This window comes from Exophiala aquamarina (genome assembly GCF_000709125.1).
Source record: "Exophiala aquamarina CBS 119918 chromosome Unknown aczIA-supercont1.2, whole genome shotgun sequence".
Lineage (NCBI taxonomy): Eukaryota > Fungi > Ascomycota > Eurotiomycetes > Chaetothyriales > Herpotrichiellaceae > Exophiala > Exophiala aquamarina.
The window spans coordinates 3,099,388-3,118,725 of NW_013550586.1; the positions used below are offsets into that span (position 1 = coordinate 3,099,388).

Sequence of the window (19,338 nt, forward strand, 5' to 3'; positions counted from 1 at the left end):
GGTGAATGTGCAAGCTGCTGTACTTCTCGCAGACACCACGAGGCCGACGGGAATACGATGGACCGAATCCGAGTGGGAAAATTGATTAGGCCCCGACGTCTGACACGTGGATTGCCACGAGATCACGTGCATTGTGCCGTCGCACCGCGCACTCTCCTAGTTTCTCACTCCAGGCATTGACTAATAATTATTCCCTAGGAGTTTGACTAAAACGGCAAGGGGCAGCTTAACGCAGTTGCAGTTACGGACTTAAGACGGTCAACCTGCATATGATTCCTTGTTCACTTGTCTCCCGGGCAATCATAATCTCTTCATACACACCAGTTGCTCGACTTTATGCAGTCAGTGCGATATAGACTAATCCTTAACTTCGTGACCTGCGTCTTGTCCCTTCTAGGCTCCAGGAATAGGCGTGCCATCTCAACAGGGCCAATTAATCTTTCCATATAAGGACGTCTTTCTTTTGTCACCACCCCGCTCCCTCCGTCCCTCCCTCCTCCATCTCCTCCCCCATGCGTTCCTTCTTGCGCAGTTTCTTTACCAAACGAGCTGCTTCCTATCCCACATCTACACCATCTTCACGCGCACCCTTCAGAACCATGGCATCCTCCTCAACCTCCGCATTGCTTTATGCTGCAACTGTTGCAGTCCCTTCGGTTGCAAGCGAGCAGCCTGACGATGAGATCACCAAAGCAAAAGCCTGGCACGCGAAGAGCGGCCACGGCTTTGAGAATCCCTGGCCATCATGGGTCACCCACTCTGTCTTCACCATTCTCGGTGGCATGATTGCAAGAAGATTTAATGGCACTGCCAACGTGCCCAATACCACCCCTCCCACAGTTCCAATCGAAGAGCCAGCCTTTCTCCACTCCAGAACAGGCAACACATCGTTGAGGGCAACATGGCTTGGGCACGCATGCTACCTTGTTGAATTTCCCTCTGGACTTCGCGTTCTATTTGACCCTGTCTTCACCGCGAGATGCTCTCCCTTTTCCTGGCTTGGCCCAAAAAGATATACCGAGATGCCCTGTCAAATCGCCGATATTCCAACCATTGATGCCGTCGTCATCTCTCACAATCATTACGACCACCTCTCGCATCCGACAATCATGGACATTTCCCAGCGCCACCCGAATTGCCAATTTTTCGTCCCTCTGGGCAACAAGAAGTGGTTTACCGCTTGCGGTATTGAAAGATGCACAGAACTTGACTGGTGGGAGGAGGTGGATTTCAACCTAACCCCGGCGCAAGCTGCTGAAAAGAAAAGCCCTGCAACTTCTGACGAGACCAGTGTTACTTCCACTGAAGACCCCAAGAAGTCGTCCGCAGATATAACAGCCCGGATCTCCTGCTTACCGTGCCAACATACTTCTTCCCGCAGTATTCACGATCGTGCCGCAACGCTTTGGGCTTCATGGAGTGTTTCCTCTGGTGGCAAGTCCGTTTGGTTTGGTGGTGACACCGGATATCGCTCAGTGCCGAAACAGTCTGATGGAAAAGACGACTGGGCAGAAGAGTATTCGTCCTTGCCACATTGTCCTGCATTTGCAGATATTGGCCGTCTTCGCGGACCATTCGACCTTGGTTTGATTCCCATCGGAGCATATATGCCGCGGTGGATTATGAGCCCTATGCACGCAGATCCAAGAGATGCAGTGGAGATCTTCAGAGATACCAAGTGCCAGAAGGCCTTGGGAATGCATTGGGGCACTTGGGTTCTGACGGAAGAAGATGTGCTCGAACCGCCCAAGCTCCTGAAGAAGGCACTTAAACATCATGGCATCGAGGAGACAGGCGTGTTCGATGTTATCAATATTGGGAGCAGTAGGGAGTTTTGAGCCGCCGAATTTTAATCTTGGATCGGAACTAAGTGGCACACACCAGTTGCGCCTCTGGTCTCGCCATCGTGTAAGATGCTTGGATGGTTCTTTTTTGATACTTGGAGGTCTTGTTTGAGAAAGCGTCATACCCCACCACTTTGGCTTGAGAATACAAGGATACGGGATTTGCATGTGGCAAAATATGTGCTGGTTAGGTGCTGAGATATCCACTAATAGACGTTGATTGTATAAGTATTGTAGATTTATAGCATGTGATTCCAAACAACAGGTAGAAAGCAACAATGCCAGTGACATCAAAAGACCGCGTTTCTTTCATCTAGCTATTCGCCTACAAGAAGCTGCTTGAGATTAGACTGGGATGCGCACAAAGTACCAGATAGGTAGCTCAGCGTGGGTGGAAGGAAAAGCAGAAAATACAAGAGTGCATTTTGCATTCTATCTCGCGCTTTGAGGTATAGCTCTAGACCTGCCGATCATCTCACAAACCACCTTGGATTGCTGCCTGGGAGACTTTTCTCCCGGGAAGCAAGCAAGCAATCAAACAATCATGGTTTCTCAGCAATCCGGGGTAAACCTCGTCCTTTCATATCGATACTGTCCTTTGCTAGTGTACTTTTACATATTCTTTTGGTCTAGAGTTGAAACATACAGAAGTGGGCTCGCCTTGGTCTTGTGCTCTCAACTACCTGCACCGCGCATACTAATACAGGATATTGATCGATTGAATCGTCATGACCAAGGGAAGGCAACGAAGCTGTGCTGCGGAGGCTCGGCAAGATCGAATGACTTGCTGGTTCTGCCTTTGAGAGGATCGGTTTCAAATGGCTTGATGCTGAACTTTGCATGTCGTGGTCATGAAAAGATTCATTCATTTCGCCTGCGCTTTGCCTTGGATTTAGACTTGGACTTGGCTTTGCCTTTGCCCTTGGCTGCTTTCTTCTTGGTCGGGGTCGGCATCTCTTCTTCTTCCGCTGCAGTGGACTCAGTATCGAGCTCCGGAATTGGTGCTGGTTTCGCCTCAGGCTTGAGGTGTGGGTTGCCCTCCTCGTCCTCCGGCTCAGCCTTGACATTTGGCTCTAGTTTAACTTTTCCGGCAGCTCGAGATCGTTTGGGCTTTATGGTTGGTGGAGCTTCACGTTCCTCTTCAAGATCGGGTTCTCCTTTGATATCCACATCATCCTCGTCTTTGAAAGTCTTTGATGTGCGAGCCTTTTTGGCCTTTGAAGTCACGGGGGCATCTGGCTCTGCTTCGGCTTTGACTTTCATTGCTTGTGATCTTTTCGGCTTCGTGACTGCTGCATCGTCTTCCTCGGCCTCGAATTCAATTTTGGCTTTAGCTTCGGCCTTGATCTTTCTCCCTCGTGATGTTGTCGCCTTTGGCATGGCCTCTTCCTCCGTGTCACTTTCAACCGCTTTACGCTTGCGGCTCGCAGTTTTCTTCTTGGAAGGGTCGATTGGCAAATCATCTTCACCTACCTCGACTTTCGGTTTGCGGCTCCTAGCTTTCTTTGCAGGTCGCGACACAGCTCCTCCATCTGCCTCCTCATCCGTTTCAGCGTCGGTCTTTTTGGCTCGGCTCTTCTTGGGCTTGGGCTTGGTTGGTGTTTCGGCATTGCCCGCGTTGGATTCACCGTCCTCCTCGTCTGCCTTCTTCTTCCTAGGTGTGCGATTGTTGATGCCTTTTTGACCTGGTCGATTCTTTCCGGGCACCTAGATTGAGAATCTATGAGAATGAGGGAATTGAAAAGCTACCGACGGCTTTGACTCACACCCTTCCAATCCTCATCAGGGACGTGACCATGCTCAAGGGAGAACTTGATTTTCTCTTGTGCTTCAACTGTTATCTCATCATACCCATCAATGATGGCAGGAAGATCAGTATCGAGGTCGAGATCCGCTAAAGGTCCAACTTGGTCTTGGAGGTTCTTGATTTGCAAAGGTGTCACGCATCCCCTAATCATGGTAAGCGCTATTTCTATTTCAACTCGTCAAGGCAAATGAGTGGGCCATACCAATGCTTCCATTTCCACGTTGTCTGATCTTTGATGGTAACCAGGGTACCCAAGCGGAGCTCACCCTTTTCGATTTTGAGACCATTGTGCTTACATTCGGTATTCTGACACATGGCCCTGCCTGAGCGAGCCATCTCTGAAGGGGTTTGTCAGTGAGCTTTCCAGCTGAACAGCCCGCCTTTGTCAGAGCAATAAGATGTCCGAGAGGATTGGTACTAGCTTCGGCACATTTTGGGGTAACAACATCTTTGGGACAAAAATCAAGAACATAGCCCTTCGATAAGCTATAGATCATGATAGACAATCTCGCTCTTGGCTGGTTGAAAGAAGCTGCTTACCAAAGCGGTATGTAGGACCCGACATCGTTGCTTCTCCTAAACTTACACCAAGCCGTGTATTGGGGTTTGAGAAACGTAAGTTGCGTTACAGAAGCGAAGAAGAGCCAGCCGGTTCTGCGGAAGTTTTGAGGGACAATCTGATGGGTATTTCCTCTTCAATATCCGCAATGAAGAGATCGAAGGAAGCGTAGTAGACGAATACGAGCAGGCGCGAGTTTGCCACGTGATAGAAGGCAAAATCCCCAAACACGCGTGCCTGCCTCAGCAACAATGATCATTTGACAAGCATACGCGAAGAACGCGGTTGCCAAGAATTCAGGGATAAACTTGACACCCTCTTCAATCTCAACTAACGACAATTATCATGACTCTGCAACGCTCGGTAAATGCCCCTATGAACGACATAGTAGCTTTTTTGGACTGCGATTGCTGTTCTTATGCATTATGAATTGAATTTTGTTCCCAGGATGAGCAATGATCGTTAGGTGTGATAACGTTGTTACATCATCCCCGCTCGCTTCACCCAACCCCTGATTTACCTCGACATATGGCTACACGAAGAACTGCCATGAAATTCAGCAGTTGGTATGAAAATCGGACACTCTACGTGGGTGTCTCGCGAAACCATCAGTATGTTCCTTGGCCGTGGGGTGTTCATCCAAACCAAGTTGTTCGACTGAATGACACCATGAAATAAGTTCAAGGTAATCTCCGACTAGATCCATCAAACGTCCATTTGCCAAAAGTGCTTCATGAATGAGTCTTATAAGATTCCACGAAAGCCAGCTTCAAGTGGTATGGTAATGAGATCGAGACTCCAAGAGATCGCTCGTGTGCAACAATGTTGTTTTTAAGGCATTTTGACAACTTTCTATTCAATCCTGCAGTTTGCGTAGCCCTCTAACTGTTGCCGCCACCGCTCAATGGTAGCTCAGATGCTCCAGAGCTAAATTCGCGCCCCATTTTGGATTTAAAGACGATTTAAATTTCCGGTTCATTCTAAACTCTAAGAGATCTAAATTCACTGGACTCGGCCTGGCCAAGGGCAGACAAATTCCGGAGATCTTTCGTCAGGACTTCAGTGCTCTGACAGGGTCAGAATGGAGGCTCAAATTCGATCAACAAGCTTTGTGAAAGTGACGAGGGCATCGTTTTAGGCTTTCTGAGGCGATGAAATGGAGGTTAGCTACGAAAATGGAGACCCGACCAAAGAAGGATATGAAATCGATTACCATTTTACAAATTGGGCCTTTTTTATTGGCGGTTCTGGGGCACGGGGGATGGTTTGGGGAACGAGAACATTGCTTCAAAAACTGCTATATGGTAGCGATCGAGCTTCTACATCCATTCACAGAAGGCAAATTGTCGATGCCCTTGCATATGCTCCTGGAGGATTCATGCTGGACAAAGGTCGAAATGGTACAGCCTAGGCTTCTTGAAAGATTTATGCACTTACGCATCCATTTTCAAGATGTATGAGTCTCACTATCACTCCAAAGACGACTACCCTTTCAATAGGGGTCATAATGAGACATGGCATGAAGTTTATTCACGATTCTCTTTGAGACCAGAAAGTCCGAATCTTGAAGGTATGGTGCAGAGAGAGGAACAACCTCTGTCATCAGACGGCTTTGAGGGCTTCCAGCAACACTGTGCAAGTCGAGGAGTAACTGTCATCGTCGAGATTGATGCCCGGGTCATGTCTTGTCCATTACGGAATGGAAGCCGGAAATGGCCTTGGCGAAAAAGGATCTCCTAAACCTCACCTATCCAGAGACCATTCCCTTCGTCAAAAGTATCTGGAAGGATGTCTTGCCCCGAATGCATGCGAGTGAGGTTCATATTGGAGCTGACGAGTATGACCCTGCATTGGTCCGACTATATTAGATTCGTCAACAAGGTGGCAAACTCGGTTAAAACAAAATACAAGAAAAGTTGGGGACCGCATGAGCCTTCTGGCGACGTGGCGATATCAAAAGACATTATTATAACGAGCCTGCCAATTGTCAATGCCATCGTTGAACCTGACGATTGAAAAACTCTCGCCTTACATTGAGATTTCCTGTATCAATGGCCCAGATGGGAGCACAACCACAAGAGTCCGAGCCCTTCACTTTGTCTCCAACGGGAAACGCATCAGAAACCGAAGGAACAAACTCGACTTGTGAGTAACTAAGGTGATGACCGGAATTGCTGTTGGCTATGCTAGGCGTTACTGAGTTGTCAACCTTCCGAGACAAGAGGATTCACTGTTCCCCACTCATCCACCATGAAGAAAGTGCCAAAACCCATATGAGGCATGGAATGATGTTGCTTTATTCTTGTTTCTTTGCCTTGCCGCCATTTGAGCTTTCCCCTCCCTCGCTCTCAATCTCTCGATGGGCGTCAACTCCCTCCAGAACTCCACCACGCTCTGCATCAATACTCGCCGGTCTCCCATATTTCGCGTCCTGTACTAGGTCAGTATTCTGGGTCAAGTGTGATCGTCCGCGGGTGCTACTGGCTTGACTTACGTAGTCATGTCTTCCATCGTGGAAGAAGGCATATGGGAGTTCGCCATGGATCTCCTCATCACCAATGAGTAACACCTCCTCGCTGTATCGTAGAGGTATCCTGAGAACATATTTGATGAACAGGCAAATCGCACTGGTCCAAAAAACATTCCAGCCGATGATAAAGAGAAACCCAACTATCTGTACCCATACTTGCCGGCCATTCCCATCTATCGCACCTCCATTTGGCGCTAGAGCAAAAGCTGCTGTGCCTTCGCTTGTTGCAAATAAGCCAGTGAGAAATCCGCCTACGATGCCGCCAACCAAATGGGTGTGAAAATCCCCCACAACATCATCGGAGAAATCCAAGAACCACTTCTGCTTTCCGAGAATGTTCATCGACATCCATGGTATTGAGCCTGAACAGAAACCGATGATAATTGCTCCCCAGCCAGCAACGAAACCCGCTGCAGGCGTTATCGCAACGAGGCCAGTGATAATGCCTTGGACGGCCCCGATAACAGAGGGCTTCTTGAAAAAGACCAAATCCAAGCACGTCCAGGTTAGCATGCTCATCGCAGTACAAACATTGGTATTTAGCACGGCAGCACCGGCATCTGGGGAGGCAGTGTAAGGATCTCCACCATTGAACCCGTTCCAGCCGAGCCAGAGAATGCCAACGCCGGTAAGAGCAAGCAGAACGTTGTTGGGATGGAATTCAGTACGATCTCGGGGATGACGCGGTCCGACCCAGTAAGCCAAAACAAAACCTGCTGTACCTGAAGATACGTGAATCACATATCCACCGCTATAATCAAGTACACCAAGATCGTATAGGAATCCTCCCCCCCAGATGCTGAAGGCACCGACGGTGTAGCTCAGCGTTAACCACAGAGGAACAAAAGCCATCCAAGCGAGGAAGTTCATCCTCGCGAGGGCAGCTCCGCCGATAAGAACGACCGTGATCGCGGCAAACACGAACTGGAAGTAGACCATGGTGCTCATGGGATAAGCTGCTGTGAGTCCGGCTTCCGGTAAGACAGCCTGCTTGAGTTCATAGTCCATTCCAACTGCAGGACCTGGGACTCCAACAAAAGGGAGCATTTGCTTGCCGAAGGATGCTTTGTATGCCCAAATTACCCAGCAAATCAGGACGGCAGCGAAGGCATAGAGAACCATGAACGCTGAATTGATCGCCCATTTCTTCTTAACGAGGCCGGCGTAGATTATCATAAGTCCCGGTACAGACTGCAGGCCGACGAGTGTAGCCGCGGTCAGCTGCCAGGCATTGTCGCCATTGTTCAGCCAATCTGGTGCAACAAGGGTATCAGCATCCCATCGCCTTCGGAAGGGCATTGTATCAAGAAGTCAATTTTATCTGGATATCGTCAAATAAATCTTTGATGGATTCCGAACGATTTTCAAGATGCCTTGCTCTCAGAAGCCTGGTTTGGAGGTAGGAAGTAGGAGGTCCCATGCGCAAATGTCCACGGCGGACCCAACAGACCTAAATCTCTGTGCTCCACAGGCTTTTGGTTGCTTGGATGCCTCCAGGAAACAGCAGATTCCATGTTCGGGCTTCATCAGGACAGGGATTAGGGTTGCGATTTTGCCGTAGCACCTTCAGCCCCTGCCTCGAAGTATCCAGCCTAGAAACAGGACTGCCACACCAGCATGGGAGGATAGCCAATAACTGCAGTTGAAACTTCTCTCTTTATCTTTTCAAACTTCAAAGCCATCTCACAACACCCTCTGAAGAGGGTTATCATGCGTTTAGCTGAAATGGAGGACAAGGATACGTGGAAAACCTGGGGAAGACAGCCAATAGTGTGCTGGGAGCTTATCAGAGCTTGGCCTCGAAAGACAACGGCATTAAACTATACCAAGCCTTTCGAAGCTTCCTACTAGCTCAATTTCGGCCATCCTCTCCACGTTCAAAACATCCAGCGACATTGGCCACTGCTTTTTTTGCTTATCTGTTCTATCCATGTGTGAGTCTTGTAATTCCGGACTGGCAATTGCAATAAGCAAACAGCTAGCGCGGACAAGGGGGTCTGTGGCACGAGCAAGAGGACGAGATCGCTTGTCCGAGACAACCTCGGAGGAGACGGATTCGTGCTCTCTCGCGGGCTAGACATACTCATTGTCTCTGTGAGGGGGTGGTACTCCTTCAAGAGGGCTAAGGTCTGGAGCACCGGGGCTCCTATGGTGACTCTTATATTGGTGGCACAGCGCCTGGTATAGGAGTATCCCTCTCAAGGTCGATTGCCCGTTCCATGTCGCCCTCAAGTTTGGTCAACGTCATGTAAAAGCATGTCAAACTATTTACCGCCCTGTCATGCAATAAGGGAACCAAGATCAGGATATCCCAAGTGTGGCGTGATAGCAATGCATCTTCTCTACCGAAACGGCTGTCAACTCGATCGCCGGGGGACGCTAAGGCGATTTGGAATGTCTACTGCCCCGGTTCCGCGGCTGGTGGCTTTGCCTTATCTTCCAAGGTCGGTATTAATTTTACAAGTTCAAATCTTGTGATATCAATCGATCCGCGCGTACCGAACCTAGATACATAGTGTCATACTTGGCTCTGGATTAACGAACTATCTGCTGGCGCACTACACTCTGGACAGCCCACTCATCAAATCCTCCCATAGAAAAGCCACGAAAGAGCGCAGGTGAGCCTTTCAGGCAATGTTTTTCTTTTCACAACCTTCAAAGACCTAGTCAATTATATGGCCACCCATAAACCCCGACACCGGTACTGAGCACCCTCCTGAGATGGACATCTCAAGAGCAAATCAAGACAGATACCTCTTGAACCATTCAATGCCCTGCTTCTCGGCATCATTCATGGCCTGCTTGTCCTTGTCACTGCTCCAGTCACTGCGTAGTGCGAACCCGTGCACCTGATCGTCATACACCTTTACCTCGGTCGGCACACCGGTCTTGTTCAAAGTGTCTCGAATCTGCTCCACTGACTTCATATCCAGCATGCTATCCTTTTCACCAACCGCGACACTCAGAGGCTTGGCAACAGGAGAGATGTCTCCGGGTATTGCAAGCAAGGGTGGCATGCGTAGGCCGCATCTACGCCGCCAATTTCTCCCTGTTTCCTCTCGTGTGTCTGCAGAATCGCATATCGCCCACCCCAGCAGAACCCAATTGCACCAACCTGGTAATGAAAGAATCAGTTTATGGCTTAACAGTACACATCGACACCAGAGGAGTTGTTTCTCTTGCAGGTGCTTTCTCCTAGCGTACCTTGTTCGTCCCTGGGATACTTTTGACGGTATTGATGAACCCACTGATGATAGGCTCAGCGACCGCCTCACGATGCTTCGCCAACCACGGGCCCAGCGTCGCCATCACATCAACCGTCTCCTTGGCCTTGTCAACCAACCCCTCCTGCTCTCTCACCTTCAACGGCGGTTCCACGCTCTGCAGGAACTCGATCGGCAGGGAATCGCCCTCATGGACATCAGGGATATAGCAGTAAAAGCCGGCTTTCGCGTAATTGTCGGCCAGAAGACGCACATTCTTGAACTTCCAGCCGAAGATGTCGACGAGGAACACGACCGTTTTGGCGGTCGATTTGTCGGTCGGCTCCGCGATGTAGGTTGCGATGCCCCCGATCGTGTCCTCGCGTCCTGATGGGGTCCCGCTATGCACGGAGCCAGAGAGGCAGCAACTGCTGAGGCCAGCTTCACTAGACATTGTGATTGCAACAGCAGGGTAGGTAGGCTACTTTGGCAGGTATGATGTTGAAGATTCAGATAAGGAAACTTCAAGTATTGTCGAGAGAGCGAGTTGGATGGGATGATTAATCTGTTGAAGTTATAGAAAGAACAATTGGGGTGTAAATACGGTCCGGAAGAAAACGTCTAAACTTTTCCTCTTTCGGAGGTCAAACAGAATTTGAATTAACTAGAGACGGTCTGAAACTCAATGATCACTGGGATTTTTGATTCTATGATTACAATAGTGTTGCTTTCTGAATAAACTGCCTTGGCACCAAGCTCTACGCTTTGATTGTCCACACTGACGCCAATTGTGACCTCATGGCTCGGGACGTACTGTGGTGATCGACATGCACAGGCAATTGAAGCAACGAGAACAGTTCGTCATTTTCCATTTGTCCAAGAGCTTTGCATACAGGTTGAAGACCCTGAGAGTGTCATTGGTGATGACGAGGATTTTCCGAATACTTTGGCCCTAAGTGCGGGGTAGTAGGAGAAGAGGGGAATTTCGAGAAACCTGTCTTGGGTTTGGATGCCATATCCGAAGATGGTTTCGACGGCGGCGGGGCAGCGAGGGAGCGGTTGTTGTAATGGGAAGCAACCCCCCGTAGAGATTGCTTCAGGCCAAAAACAACCGTTTCGCGATTGTATCTGGAACACTTGGTCCGACCAGATTGAACCGGGGCGAACAAAGGTCCCAAGTTCCCTGGTGGATCTAGGAGTTTGAAGAAAGGATCCTGACGATCCCGTGTTATGACAGCATTTTTGTATACTTTTATCCGACCCACGAGCGGTGTAAGCACCTGCGAGTGCGAGCTTTCGAAATCAAGATGTGATGAATGGTTGGATCTTGCCTGCAGCATTGCAAATAAAACTCAGATCAAGGCGCAGAGGGATCCTGGAAATGTCTCGTTCCTTCACAAACTAGAGTTCGGTAAGGAAACCATCACCCACGTTTCTCATAAAGCGCGATAAGGGCATGTATATATATCTGCGTGGGGGGTTGTAGTAGACAGACCTTCGCCTAAGGCAATTCACCTAAGCCCTATGGAAAGACTCGGCAAGACGTTCGCGGTCATCAACAGTGCCAATAATTTCTTCCAACGACTGCGTCAAAGCGGCTACAAGATATTGTGCAGGACCTCGTGAAGTTCTCAATGGAACACCACCCAGCATCATTACTGACAAGCAGGGATATGAGGTTGCGCTATTCGGAAGATCTCCGTGCGACGTCGCTGTTTGGTCGGAGTATCAATCTCCGCTGCAGGCATCATGGATTTGGAGAACAGCTGCCGACCTCGGTCTTGCTCAGGGTGTGGCCCGTTTCGACTCATTAATATCAGTTTTGAACAGACTTGAACAGGCTTTTGCATTCATCATAAGCGGAATCGAATCCTTGAAGCGAATTTCTTGGTATCCAAGAAACAGGCCATGCTAGTGTTCGACGAGACTTTCGACGTCATTGTGGTCGGTGGTGGGAATGCTGGGTTTTCCGCCGCCACAACCGCCGCTCAATGTGGAGCAAAGGTGGCGTTAGTTGAGAAGGCTCCAGAGTCAGAGAATGGAGGCAACACCTTCTTCACCGCCGGCGCATATCGGTATTGCTTTGATGGACTGCAAGATCTACTACCAATTCTGTCCAAGGATGACGGGACTAAAGGCCTACCCCAGGATCTATTAGAGAAGATCGACGTCAAGCCCTACAGTAAGGCCGATTTCCATGCCGATCTCAAAAGAGTATGCAAGAATAGGTCGGACCCAGAGCTAGCGAAAGTCCTCGTTGATCGGAGTCGAGAAGCAATCCAATGGATTGCTGACAACGGAGGAAAATGGCATCTAGCTTTCCATCGACAAGCATACGAGGTTGACGGGCGTTACAAATTCTGGGGAGGCATGGTTACGGCTTTCCTTGGAGGTGGGAAGGCGCTAGTGGATTGGCATGTTGACCTGGCAAAACGCAATGGTGTGCAAATATTCTGGGAGACACCTGCAACTTCCTTGGTTGTGGATGATGGATCTGGAAATAGTATGGGTGACGTCGTCGGTTTGGAAGTCGTTCAGGGAGGACAAAGACGACGATTTCGGGCACATGGAGGCATTGTCCTTGCATGCGGAGGGTTTCAAGCATCACCAGCATTGCGGGCACAATACTTAGGACCAGGGTGGGATCTTGCACATGTGCGTGGCTGCAAGTATAGCACCGGAGATGGTCACCGCATGGCAGGCAAAGTCAGTGCCCAGGTAGCGGGAAATTATTCCGGCTGTCATTCTGTTTGCTGGGATGCAGATTCGCCTGCGAACGGAGGAAATCGGCAGTTGACCAATCAGTACACAAAGTCAGGGTATCCTTTGGGACTCATGTTGAATATAGACGGCGTCCGATTTGTTGATGAGGGGGTTGATTTGCGCAATTTCACCTACGCCATCTTCGGCAGAGAGGTTTTGAAACAGCCTGCGTCGACGGCATTTCAGGTATGGGACAATGAGGGATCAAAGTGGCTTCGGAAGGAGGAATACGACGACGAGGTAACAATGAATACAAGAGCGGAAACTCTGGAGGAACTCGCGGACAAACTCGCGAATCGTGGGTTGAGAAACCAAAAGCAATTTGTCGACACGATCCATGAGTATAATCGAGCAGTCCACTGTTTTCGTGACGAGCATCCAGATAAAAGATGGGATCCATCAATAAAGGATGGGATGTCCACGCAGTCGTCCAAGACAGGATTGACTTTGCCAAAATCGAACTGGGCGCTCCCAATCGAGCGAGGTCCCTTCACAGCTGTGGAAATTACTTGTGGTGTAACATTCACCTTTGGTGGTTTACAAGTCGACCCAGGGACTGCCGGCGTTATATCAGATACCACTCGAAGGCCCATCCCAGGCCTGTACGGTGTCGGAGAATTATTGGGCGGTTTGTTTTATTCGAACTATCCTGGGGGTTCCGGGTTGACCGCAGGAACCGTTTTCGGGCGCATCGCTGGAGCTCATGCAGCGGAAATCGCTCGAACAAGAAGCTCAACCTCGAGTACTCAAAGAGAAGTCTGAAACGTCGCCTATGGATATGATATGTTGCAGTAGCTCAAGATTGATTGGATTAATACTGGACACCGAGGCGACGCGTTTAAAAGTAGAGTTCACTGATTTGTGTGCTTCTCATCGCCATTCAGGGTGTTGACATACCCATCCATGAGACATCTAGAGGTTCTGATAAGATTGGCACTCTTGATTTTGCCGTTTTCGATCGTTGCGCCTACTTCTAGGGTGCCAGAGGGATGCCCAATAATGGTATTCGTCAGATGGAGGTGTTGTGATAGTTGAAATGGAATGGTCCCCATTAGCTTGCATGCAACGCCCAGATTCAAAGCAAGGGTGGCCGGGACTGCTTTATGCGCTTGCCCCATCGAAAGCGCTTGACAAGTAATATCCATTCTATCAGTTGTAGGTGGGTAAAGCAGGACAATCTTGGGGATGCTGCTGATGTTAGGATCTAGTCCCATGATTTCTGTGCCTCTCCGACGAATCTTTTCGAGTGTGTCCAACAGAGGCTGATTTGCGTTCATGTCTTCCGGAGTGGCATTTGGCTTCCATGCAATATCGTTTCCTCTGATAAAGATACCAGGATTGCTCACATCAACCAATGATGCTTCAACAGAGAAGCTGCCCACATCAATGATATCGGTCAGGTTTCCCGTTGGGAAAGCACTTGCAGTCTTAGAGCCTTCCGGGTCAAGAAATGAGAGGGTGATCTTGGATGCCGTGCTCGCAACTCCGTCGATCGTGGCATCTCCAAGTTGCTGGAATTGCCAGTGGCCATTGGTGAAGAAGGTCCTGAAGGTAGACTCTATGATCTTTTGGGTGTTTGTGTTTCTCATTCGCATCGTCATTTGTCGATCTTTGAGCGGCTGCCCACTCGTATCTGAAATTGGATCCCGGGCTGCATAAATGCCAGCATCCAAGGCAAAGGGGCCAACAGCGGCACTGAGATTCCCACAATTCCCGGCCATGTCTAGTTTTCCATTCTTGATTCCTATTTGGAAGAATGTATATTCGATATCTGCACCAGGCTGGGTGGGTGGTCCAACCACCATGGCCTTGCTGAGAGAGGAGACTCCACCGCCCATTCCATTGAGCTGTCTACCGTAAGGATCGGGAGAACCCATAACAGCGGCAAAGAATTTCTCCATCTTCCTAAACTGAGATTCATCAGGAGCGCGGCCAGATCTTAAGATTGTTTGAAACCACTCCGGCAGGTCACAAAGGTTGAAAAAGACGCCTTTGGAAGTGCCGCCCCTCCAGAAGGAAGCCTTCACTGCCCCAGAGAAAGGAGTAGTAGTCACCCGTCTTTTACCAGCGAGGCCAGGGTTTGTTGATAGTAAATCCATGCATACTCGAAACGAACGTTCCAGATGCCCCAGGGTTGTCGTGTCGGCCCACCGCCGGCTCAGCAACATCGTTTTGATATAGCACGGTGTCAAGACTCCGTCAGGCGGCTGGCAACAGCTACGATAAATTCTTGTGGTCCCAGAAAACCAATAACAAACTGACTTGCACAATTTCCATGGCCCATTATGGATCCCGATGAGCCTGGTAGATAATGCCTCGCAGGAAATGATGGAAATTAGAGGCTTGAAACAAGCGAGCTGAGGGGAGAACTTGGGCAAAGGCATTTCAAAAGACAGCAAACGTTCGCAGCCTTGCGGATGTATATATACCCGAGCAAGGCTGACCAATCACGTGCTGCTTATTGACGTTGCATCTCACAGTCTCATCACCACACCACCACCACCCCCACCAAGTGCCCCAGCCGTGCCGCCAGGCGGTGACATGGACAGAATACTTGTGAACCAGGGTCGACCGCATTTGGCTGCAGCTGGCCTGCATTTCCTCCTACCATCTTATGACCTAGAATCTGGCTAATGATGGGTTCTCTCACACCTCTCCATGACCCGCCCCAGTTCCTAGTAATCGGTGCTGGATCTCGAGGGAATGCATACGCCCGGGCGGTGGAGGCCTCGACTTCAGGATCTATCGCTGCTGTGGCTGAGGTCGATCCTTTCAAGAGACAAGAGTTTGGGCAGAGATATATCTGGGGAAGAGACGGGACACCGCAGCCACATCAATGCTTTGCTGGGTGGCAAGAGTGGATTGAGTGGGAAATACGCAGGCGAAACGATTCGGAGGTTGTTTGCTATATCCCAATCACGGGTGTGTTCATTTGTACACTTGATGAGAGCCATGCACCCATCATTCGAGCACTTGTGCCTTTGAACCTGCACATCTTGTGCGAGAAGCCACTGGCCATCTCACTGTCAGATTGTCTCTCGATCTCGTCAGCCCTCTCCAAATACCCACCCAAGGTCGTGTCTATTGGCCATGTCCTGCACTACTCACCACACAATATCATGCTGCGCAGACTCCTCACGTCCGAGAAGGTCATTGGTGAGATTGTCTCAATTGAGCATACTGAGCCCATCGGCTGGTGGCACTTCTCACATTCTTACGTGCGGGGCAATTGGCGCCGTGCAACACCTGAAGGAGTGGGATCACTGCTGACAAAGTCTGGGCATGATATTGATTTTATTCTTTGGCTCCTTTGCTCACCGAGCTCCCTTACTGGTAATCAACCCCACCTTCCCTCTACCATCTCTAGCACAGGGGCTGTAACACATTTTCGAAGGGCAAGGAAACCGAAAAAGGCAGCCCTCTCCACAAATTGTCTATCTTGCCCCGCCGAGCCTGATTGCATATATTCTGCGAAGAAGATATACCGTGATAGGTGGCTTCGGACAGAAAAGGACACTGGCTGGCCTCTAAAGATTGTGGTCCCTGAGATCGAAGATATTGTTCAACACCAAGGATGGAGCTCGGCGGAAGATCAACTCATGGAAAGGCTAGGAGAAGACTATGACAAAGCTCAAACGCCTGATGATAAGATTGCTAGTAGAAGTTGGTACGGTCGATGTGTTTACGAATCTGACAACGACGTCGTGGACGATCAAACTGTAACCCTGGCTTGGGAAGACGATCCCCTGCCCGGCTATGAGAGAGGCAGGGGACCAAAAACGGCACTTTTCCACATGACTTACCCCACTCAGTCTCAATGTGAACGCCGAGGCAGGATCTATGGTTCATTGGGTGAGATAGCCTACGATTCTCACACAATCACGGTACATAACTTCGAGGATGGCGTAACAACCATGCACGACATCCCCAAACAAGACCCAGAGGTCGAGAAGAGCCATGGTGGGGGCGATTGGGGTTTGGCAGGTGCATTCGTTCAAGCTGTACAGAACGTTGATGAAGGTACAATGGATGTCACACAAGCACAGAGAGAACTGGTGGGTTGTGATCTTGCCGAAATCATCCTGAGTCATGCGGTTGTCTTTGCAGCAGAGGAGGCCAGAAGGGAAAGAAAAGTGGTCAACTGGGCCCAATGGTGGGCGAAGAATGGGCAGAGTGCAATGCCGGATGTGGTCAATGCAGATTGAAATTGACAATGGAAAGAAGGTCGTGGTGGATATCATCTGACGATTGACATCATGGTATAATCATGAATAAAGACAACATTCGCAAACAGTCGTCTGTTTCGAGAAGCCTCTCTGAATTTTCTGGGGTTGGCGAATGAACGTGCTCTAGAAGAATGTCTGCTTGCAGGTTGCGGCTGGTTGCGGTGTCCACATTCCAATCGGCCGGTCAAGGTGATCTGATCGCGTTCGAACCTTTGCATGCAAGAAATCGAAACAGAAGTATGCGGGAGACGAATGGATTTGATCAATCTATCTTAATTGCGTCTTGTTGCTCCAACGTGCGGAATTGACTTATCAGGGAATCCTTTACACGGTTCGACGTCAGATACAGCCACGATGAAGACTAAATCCCTGATCAACTTGCTGCTGTCCACTGGTATGTGACCTAAGGAGCTTTCTACAGGAAAGCGCAAAAGTTGCGTGCCCCAGAGAAAGACGAGCATGAATGTTTGCCTGTGCTGATACATGTAGCAGTTCCACCCACTCTCGTTTTGTCTCAAACCCCGACTACTTTCGCAACACCATGGCCGAAAGGCTCGACAGCGACGCCAACGACGCCAACGACGTCGTCGGCTACATTCCCGACAGAGGCCGTTCTAACTGGCGCAGGCGCACCTCCATGGCCTCCTACCGATGCTATAATACCTTCGTCAGCGTGGTCAAGTGGCGCATTTCCAACGGTCAGTTGGCCTCCCATTGGTGCCGGCCCTCCACATTGGCGTCCAAATTGGCCAACAACTGGCACGAAGCCACCGCAAATCCCAGAGTGGGTGTTTCGCATACCAAAGAACGTTCTTCCCATGCGAATTGCGCACGCCGCACTTGCAGCAAGCGCGTTCTTGCTGTTCTTCCCCATCGGAGGCGTCATTATTCGCATCTTCGATCCTCGGCTTGAGAGATATTCTTATATCGTGTGGGTTCATGTTATCTTGCAGGGAGTCGGCTATGTTCTTTTCACCGCAGCTGCAGGGATGGGAATATACATAGCAAAGCACCTTCACGCAGTAAGTAGTAGCTCTATGGGTCAGATGATATTGTGGTATCACCCTGTTCGAGAGTGTGTTGCTCACTAGTTGGTTGCAGCTAAGTAAATATCACCCGATAATCGGCATATTTATCTTCGCACTCATGGCCGTGCAACCAGTGACTGAGTTGCTCAACCACTACTTGTTTGAACGATATCCAAACGTTCGATATGTCGGATATGTTCACCTGTGGCTCGGCCGTTTCTTGCTGGCGGCCGGAATTGTGAATGGTGGGCTGGGCTTCCATTTCGCCGAATCCATTCCCGGACCAAAGTGGCCACAATGGCCAAAAGTAGCATACGGTGCTATAGCCACTTTGGTAGTTGTCATCTACGTGGCTATCATCATCGTCTGGACGAAGTTGAACGCCGAGGGTGAGGCCCTTCACGATGTCGACGATGAAGAGACAACGCCCAGAGGGGCGACGGCTGAGGTCAAGACCTCGACAAGCTCAGGGGTCAATGCTACGACAGCTGCGGACGGCATCCAGGTTATCCCGGGCCCGGCTAGGGAAATGAAGCAGGGGCCTCGATCAAACGCGGTGTGAACCGGTACAACGATGCAGGTTAGGCCGGGTAACACTGGGTGGATTATTCAGCCTTGCACTGATATTCAAATATTGTTCACGGAGCTTCCGGGGTCCCTTGGATTCGAAGGACGGTGCCAATTGTTCAGGATGTCGGAGCCAATTCACTCTGGAGAAGCGTCCCTTGTGTGTTGTACATCTTGATGATGCATTTGGCATGATTGCCTTCTGGATTTAAACGATATGACTGAAGTGGTCCCGCAGCATGTACGACCCAGGATAGCACCCTCAGCAAATATCAATTCATGTCTTAATCAACTAGTGCAGCAAATATATCTTCTGACCCCCGTGCATATCATCTGATGCGTGTCCCAGAGAGGGCATGGTGTTCAGCGGCGAAAGGGGCTGTCTTGCTGGACATATGAGATGAGTTTGAATACCTATTTTGGCTCGCTCAAATGGAAGTCGAATCAGTTTTGGCTTGAGACTCAGTGTCATGGGGGCGTGAATTGGAACGTATAGAAAGATTCGGGCCATCTACTAACATTGAATGATGTGTAGATAGATGGCAGCCACAGGAAAAAATGTGGGTTTCCGATGCTCCGCCTACATGTGATAGATATTGTTCACGAGTCTCTCGTCCTGAAGCACGAGATATGCATGGCATGGATACCTTTTAGGATGAAACAACGTCGTATTATCACTCACAGAGACAATCTAGCATCTCCTGTAGCTCCATGTCAACCTCGTAACTTGCTGCTCCTAAAAAGGGAGATAAACCCGAGGATTTGTCCCGCTTGAGGCTGGAACGCCCCTTGTACCATGTTGCAGGCCAAT

At 49.7% G+C, this 19,338-nt stretch overlaps 9 protein-coding genes across 9 annotated transcripts; 4 read left to right on the forward strand and 5 right to left on the reverse strand.

The window, feature by feature from the left end:
• Positions 1 to 599: 599 nt before the first annotated feature.
• On the forward strand, positions 600 to 1,838 carry A1O9_02937 (uncharacterized protein; the record flags this gene model as incomplete). The annotated part of the gene is made up of 1 exon (XM_013408507.1): positions 600 to 1,838. One exon carries the CDS (start codon positions 600 to 602, stop codon positions 1,836 to 1,838), a length of 1,239 nt encoding a protein of 412 aa, XP_013263961.1.
• Positions 1,839 to 3,589: 1,751 nt separating this feature from the next.
• On the reverse strand, positions 3,590 to 3,987 carry A1O9_02938 (uncharacterized protein; the record flags this gene model as incomplete). Its single annotated transcript, XM_013408508.1, has 2 exons — positions 3,590 to 3,794; positions 3,854 to 3,987. 2 exons carry the CDS (start codon positions 3,985 to 3,987, stop codon positions 3,590 to 3,592), a joined length of 339 nt encoding a protein of 112 aa, XP_013263962.1.
• A 2,519-nt stretch (positions 3,988 to 6,506) lies between these two features.
• On the reverse strand, positions 6,507 to 8,039 carry A1O9_02939 (amt family ammonium transporter; the record flags this gene model as incomplete). Its single annotated transcript, XM_013408509.1, has 1 exon — positions 6,507 to 8,039. The coding sequence occupies one exon, from the start codon at positions 8,037 to 8,039 to the stop codon at positions 6,507 to 6,509; it is 1,533 nt and encodes a 510-aa protein (XP_013263963.1).
• Positions 8,040 to 9,481: 1,442 nt separating this feature from the next.
• On the reverse strand, positions 9,482 to 9,757 carry A1O9_02940 (uncharacterized protein; the record flags this gene model as incomplete). The annotated part of the gene is made up of 1 exon (XM_013408510.1): positions 9,482 to 9,757. The coding sequence occupies one exon, from the start codon at positions 9,755 to 9,757 to the stop codon at positions 9,482 to 9,484; it is 276 nt and encodes a 91-aa protein (XP_013263964.1).
• A 178-nt stretch (positions 9,758 to 9,935) lies between these two features.
• On the reverse strand, positions 9,936 to 10,397 carry A1O9_02941 (uncharacterized protein; the record flags this gene model as incomplete). The annotated part of the gene is made up of 1 exon (XM_013408511.1): positions 9,936 to 10,397. The coding sequence occupies one exon, from the start codon at positions 10,395 to 10,397 to the stop codon at positions 9,936 to 9,938; it is 462 nt and encodes a 153-aa protein (XP_013263965.1).
• Positions 10,398 to 11,851: 1,454 nt separating this feature from the next.
• A1O9_02942 (uncharacterized protein) lies at positions 11,852 to 13,468 on the forward strand (the record flags this gene model as incomplete). Its single annotated transcript, XM_013408512.1, has 1 exon — positions 11,852 to 13,468. One exon carries the CDS (start codon positions 11,852 to 11,854, stop codon positions 13,466 to 13,468), a length of 1,617 nt encoding a protein of 538 aa, XP_013263966.1.
• An 89-nt stretch (positions 13,469 to 13,557) lies between these two features.
• On the reverse strand, positions 13,558 to 14,607 carry A1O9_02943 (uncharacterized protein; the record flags this gene model as incomplete). Its single annotated transcript, XM_013408513.1, has 1 exon — positions 13,558 to 14,607. One exon carries the CDS (start codon positions 14,605 to 14,607, stop codon positions 13,558 to 13,560), a length of 1,050 nt encoding a protein of 349 aa, XP_013263967.1.
• Positions 14,608 to 15,342: 735 nt separating this feature from the next.
• Positions 15,343 to 16,911, forward strand: A1O9_02944 (oxidoreductase; the record flags this gene model as incomplete). Its single annotated transcript, XM_013408514.1, has 1 exon — positions 15,343 to 16,911. The coding sequence occupies one exon, from the start codon at positions 15,343 to 15,345 to the stop codon at positions 16,909 to 16,911; it is 1,569 nt and encodes a 522-aa protein (XP_013263968.1).
• Positions 16,912 to 17,286: 375 nt separating this feature from the next.
• Positions 17,287 to 18,522, forward strand: A1O9_02945 (uncharacterized protein; the record flags this gene model as incomplete). Its single annotated transcript, XM_013408515.1, has 3 exons — positions 17,287 to 17,326; positions 17,425 to 17,954; positions 18,034 to 18,522. 3 exons carry the CDS (start codon positions 17,287 to 17,289, stop codon positions 18,520 to 18,522), a joined length of 1,059 nt encoding a protein of 352 aa, XP_013263969.1.
• Positions 18,523 to 19,338: the final 816 nt, after the last annotated feature.